Source organism: Octodon degus, unplaced genomic scaffold, assembly GCF_000260255.1.
Source record: "Octodon degus isolate 3935 unplaced genomic scaffold, OctDeg1.0 scaffold00115, whole genome shotgun sequence".
Lineage (NCBI taxonomy): Eukaryota > Metazoa > Chordata > Mammalia > Rodentia > Octodontidae > Octodon > Octodon degus.
Window position 1 is genome coordinate 7,032,416 of NW_004524691.1, and position 6,034 is coordinate 7,038,449.

At 35.7% G+C, this 6,034-nt stretch overlaps 1 protein-coding gene across 3 annotated transcripts in view; it reads right to left on the reverse strand.

Moving 5' to 3' along the window:
* Ift80 (intraflagellar transport 80) overlaps positions 1-6,034 on the reverse strand; it is a 161,095-nt gene that overhangs the window by 121,910 nt on the left and 33,151 nt on the right. For all 3 annotated transcript variants that reach the window (XM_023699687.1, XM_004639852.2, XM_023699688.1), the window contains 3 exons: positions 5,584-5,693; positions 2,836-2,925; positions 1,939-2,076 (listed from right to left, as the gene is read on the reverse strand). In XM_023699687.1, coding sequence (XP_023555455.1) covers positions 1,939-2,076; positions 2,836-2,925; positions 5,584-5,693 — 338 coding nt within the window. The remainder of the gene's footprint in view (positions 1-1,938; positions 2,077-2,835; positions 2,926-5,583; positions 5,694-6,034) is intronic.

The following is a 6,034-nucleotide window of genomic DNA, read 5'->3' on the forward strand; positions in this document are numbered from 1 at the left end:
TGATAAAATAATGTAACTGAAAAAACATGTTTAAAAAAAAAAAAAAAAAAAAAAAAAGGATAATATGGATAATATAAGCATAATAGATTGTAAAAATTAAACTGTTGCAAAATCCATTGATAAAAAACCTGAGGCAAAAAATCCAAAAACAAAACAAAATAGGTCTTTAAGTGATAAAATAATGTAACTGAAAAAACATGTTTAAGTGAAAAAAAAAAAAAAAAAAGAGACTTTGATGAAAGAAAGAAAACTGGATAAAATTGTAAGTTTTCTATTAGACATACAATGAAAGGAGTCAAATGTAAGCTAGGTCTTGGGACTCACTGTACATTAAGAGGTAAGAGTATTACATGAAAAGAGGTAAAGAATAAGGATATTAGCAAGGGGCAGGAAAGGTTCCTGAGCCAGCGTTTAACCTTATGGGAGCACACATACAAATTAGAGAGCTGTAGGGGAAAAGACTGAAAAGATTTTATGGCACCAGATTTCAGAGGGCTTCTAAAGCCAGGCAGAGGGCTATAATTTTATGTGATGGGAAATAAGTAACCAGAAAATTAAAAGAATCATTTATAAAGCTCTAAAAATTCTAAGTTGTTATTTTATATTTGAAGAAAAAGAGCTACAAAACAATTATATGATTTCCTCATAGCTGGAAATAATATGGAATAGCCCCACTGCTACAGTTTGGATCTTAAAAGTTCTCCCCAAACCCCATCTGTTAAAGCCTTAGATCCCAGAATCCTACTACTGGGAGGTAGTAGACCCTTTAGAGGACTGAAAACTGTGTGGGAGGCCTTCATGTCACCAGGGTATGCCTGTGTGGGAACTGGCCTGTTTTCTTTCTCTTGCTTTCTGGCTGCAGAGGTGAGCAGTTTTGTTCTTCCCCATGTGCTCACCATGATGCACCGCCTCACAACAGGCCCAAATGCATTGGGCCAATCAATCATGGGCTGGAACCTCCCAACTATAAGGAAAATAAGTCTTTCCTATTTATAAGTTGACCATCTCAGGTATTCTATTAAAGTTATAGCTGACACACCCATTGAAATCCTCCTGCTACCTGGTAATGCTGTTTTGGAAACTATTTCTTGAAGAACAATGGGCAAAATGATGCTGAGCATGGTCGTGGCTTTTTCTGTAGGTTCTAAACAGAATTTACATGACAGAGGACATCTCAGGAGAAAGAATCCTCACATATATTCAGATATAAATTCTTAGAGACAAATTGTCCTTTGGTATTAAAGTAACTTAAGTGTTGGAGAGATAGCTCAGCAATCTAAGCACCTGCCTGGCAAGCACCAGGACCTAGGTTCGATTCCTGAAAACTGCATGTGGTGCCAGCCCCAGACCCTGGAACCATGGGCAGGCCCAGCCAGCCTGAAACAGTGGCACACATCTGTAACCCCAGCACGGGGGAGGCTGAGACAGGAGGATCACTATGAGTTTGAGCTGATAGCGAGACCCTGTACCAAATAAATAAATATCTTAAAATTTACAATTAATTCCTCATAAGAAATACACAACTAAAATAAATTTAAAACTACATTCTCCCTAATGAATGCACATACATTTCAATACTTTAACTACCCCACTATCCTTCACAATCAGGTTCCAAATAGGTATTTCTAGAAAGAAATAGTTGGGGCCAGAGAGATACCTTAGTTATTAAGTGCTTGTCTGGCAAGCGCAAGGTCCTGAGTTCAATCCCCAGTACCACAAAAAAAAAAAAAAAAACAGTAGATGTTCATTCTTCAAATCTGAATAGTTTCTTTGGCCCCACTAATTTGAAACTGATGAAACCATCATGTTGAGAAGATAAACCAGAATGATTCAGTCAAAGGCAGTCACTGAAAATGTTCTTTAAAGATGGGGAACCATGCATATCATATTTTACCACATTTACGACAGTATGTACAACTGCTCACCATTACAACTTACCCCAGTTTTATCACATAAACGTAGAGTATGAAATGATCCAACAGCAAATAATTCTCCATCTGGAGCCCAAGCAAGCGAAGTAATAGGATGCTCATGAGGTTGTGAATTGTACAGTGGACGGCCATAACTATCCCACACCTATAAAAGCAAACTTTTAAAAACTATAACAATCACCATATTATTATAAACAAGTTTGTCCCCCAAAAGGTATCAAATGAAGATTAATAAATCATGACCTTATGCTATTAGTAATTAAATATCTTTATCATACAAAGGAGAAAAAAGCTATATTCCTTTAAATTTAAATATTTGAAAAAAATTTCAATGTGGTAATTTTCAGATTTTACTCAATCCTAGATAACACCTATTCATTTTGAGTTCTTTACATTAATGGTAAAATTTTGAGATATTTAATACTTTGCATGATTTTTTTTTTGTCCACTGAAGGCTGTATCGACTTTCTCTAAAATAATTTATTTCTGTGAAAGTTCCTTCAACTACGGTTACATTAAGTTTCAGGGCCTGAAGGTATATCTCAGTGGTGGAGCATTTGCTTTACATGTGCAAGGCCTTGAGTTTGATCCCTAGCACCACCGAAAAGAAGTATCTTATTCGTCCTCATAAATTATTTTGTTTTGAAGCTGACCACCATTCAGTAAAACTTCTGATTTAAATTGAATCATACTACTTACTAAATCAAACTCTGTATGTCAATAAAGACAGTTTTTATACCTTGAACATAAGAATTCTACTTAAAATTAGAAAATAGCAAAATTAGTAGAATTAAAAGACATGGCTAAAGTAAAACACTGGAACTTTATCTGTATCTTTATCTGCTAAATCTTTTCATCTAAATTGGATTCCTTCAAATATGCTGTAAGCCTAAACATTACTTACCTTATATTTACAATCTTCACCAGCAGATAAAATAAGGTCATTGACTGAGTTCCAATCAACTTTCAAAATAATACCATCATGAGCTTTCCACTACGAGAAAAAAGAGCCAATAATTAAATGTAAATGTGAAGATTTTTCTACAAGAAAAACATTTTCCTTGCTTTTCTTTTTCATTAAGAGACAGGGGCTCCTTGCTATGTTGCCTAGGCTGATCTTAAACTTTTTGTCTCCTGCTTCAGTCTCCTGACAGAAGCACATTATCACATCTACCTCACTGCCTCTTTTTTTTTTTTTTTTTTTTTTTTTTTTTCAGAACTCAGGCCCTTGCACTTGCCAGGGAAGCACTTATTCTACTAAGCCATCTCCCCAGCCCCTCACTGCCTCTTTCTAATGATTTTTTTTTTTGCTATCAATTCAGAAAATCCTATGTTCCACTGTGTAACCCTGTAATCCTATATTTATAACCACTACATATTCCTTAAAGTCTGTGTCATTTCCACTTTACATCAGTGAAAACAGCTGGCAGCCACTGTATTGCTTACTCAGTGCTGCCTGGACTCCAAATGCTGCTGAATTATTTCAAGTTTTTTATTTGTATGATAACCCTGGCATAAATACATTATATCCTCCAAAGTGTCAGCTGCACCTCAATCTTGCTGTCTCCTTTGCAGAGGCGATCCCATTACTGATACTGACACTGTCTTACTGTCTTCTGCCCCCCCCCCAAGCTCCTATCCCTTTTATTCTCCCTCTCCTTCTGCTTTCTTGAGGTAGAAATTAAACCCAGGGCCTCACACATGCTAAGGATGCCCTATCACTGAGATCTACCACCAGTCTACTTTCTTTTTCCTTTTTGTTTAACACCTATTGCATGCCATATTTAGTATTCTCTTTATTCTCTTCTGTATATTCTCCTAAACTTTACTGTCTTTGCCTTTATGGGTCTGGTTCACAATGAGATAACTGAAAATCTTCTACTGCATACAAGATGATGTTTTCTATACATATATTCTATATGCATGTGTGTGTGTGTGTGTGTGTGTGTGTACAATTAACCTAGATACTGGCAATCTAGGAAGAAAGGTTTTATGCTTTTAAATATAATAACAAAATTTATGTCCCTGATTAGCTATTACCACACATGCAATTAAATCCTACTGTGGGCAGAATAATGTAACAAAAGGAACATACCTTGATCACTTTAAGGTATATTTCAATATATCTTAATATCAAAGAGTAACAGATTTAAGGACTTGTCTTTACAATCTTCCCAATTTATTATTCTTAAGGTATATAGGGTAAAATATTAAATACGAGTAAAATAAGCTCCAAGAATTTGTTTGTTTCACTTAAAATATACAAAAATATATCATTTTCTTTTGGTTTTGGAGGTTTTTTGGTCTTTCTTATGATTTCTATAGCAATGAGACTCAAGCTAGCTTTATCATTAATGCATGAGTCCCTGGCCATTTTTATTTTAAAAAATTGTTTACACAGCACCTTGCTAAGTTTCCTGGACTGGTTTTAAACTTGCTATCCTCTTGCCTAAGCCTCCTGAGTATCCTGGATTCAGGCATACACCATCATGCCCAACACAAATGTTTTGTACATAAGACTGTAACTCACGGTTCACTTCTAAATTAATCCAGTATCCTGAGATAAACAGTAAAGACAATGAAAAGATACTTAGATACACATGTACACATGGCTTGAGTTTCCTTTATTTGTTTTTCATAACTTACCTAAGGCCACATGTAGGCCAGTAAGTGAAGATTTTTAACCCAGCTGACCAACCCTAAAGCCTGTTTTTACTGTGCTCAAACCATACTGCTATTACTTTGATCAATAATTTTTCTGGCCCCTGGACTTAGTACAGTCCTTCCTCCTTTCCCTTTAAGATTCAGCTCCTAACTTAACACTTCCTCCTTTCTGAACAACTCAAAAAAGCATGAGCTTAACATTTATCTTTCAGATAAATCTATGCTATGTTAGTCATAAAGCTGCATCACATAATTTGTTTCAATGACTGTAGTGACTCCCCTGCTATTCTAAAAAAATATTAAAAGAATGCTAGGCTCTCAGACAGAGCTTAAGTGTTTCAACAGATGATCGTGATGATTTTTAAAGAGTCTAAGCAAACTTATTGAAGTTTTATGATTTACTTCTGTTTTGGCATGAATCTATAAATGTTTGATTTCCTAAATTTAAAGATGCTTACCTGCGCCAAGTCATGTGACAATTAAGTTACTAAAACTATCTTTATAATTTACTGTTGTAGCATGAATTTATTTTTTTTTTTTTAATGTATTTGGTACAGGGTCTCACTACGCAGCTCGGACTCGCAGTGATCTTCCTGTTTTCAGCCTCCCCAGCACTGGGATTACAGGTGTGCGCCACCATGCCCAGACTCAGGGGCCAGCGCAGAATGCCAGGGGGGCGGGGCCAGTGTGGTTTGTAGTGCCAGGGATGGAACCCCAATCCCTGCGCTTTCCTAAACAGGCACTTAATCTGCTGAGCGATCCCAATGGCCCTTATAACATGAATTTTGTTTTAATAACATGAATTTGAATAAGAGGAAAACGAACCTTATTAAAAACATAAACTGGTATTACCTCCTCTGAAGGCTGATAAAACTATCCATTTGAAACTTCAAACTGTAAAGTGATAACCCAGAGGAAAGGGACTATAGTTCCTTCTAGCTTAGCAGTCATACATCCTGATAACAATTTACAAATGCTTGTGAAATACCTGTAAAACTTTAGCATTTGGTTGAAGAGGCTTAATAATCAGCTGCTTGCCTGCTGTGTAAAGAACTTTTTCTGAATCAGGGCCCCAAGCTACTGAATACACTGGTGTTCCTGTAGAAAAAATAAAGACCAATAAACTTTCATTATTATGACGTTTTAGGGGAGATTTAATAGGATCAGTAAAGCATTCTGAGGCATCACTTCATTTCTTCTATTCAAAGATCCTTTCTAACTGAAGAACAGCCTGATAATGAAATATAGTCTAAGTTAATATTGATCATTACAAAACAAGAGACATACTACATCTTTAATTTAGATAATTGTTCAGGAAATATGCAGGTTTCAGAAATGCTATAAAATATATAAAATACATTTTAAGTACACAGTGAAAAAAAAATTAAAACAAAAGGCCTGAGAAATGGCTCAGTGAAATAAGCGCTTCCCTGGCAAGC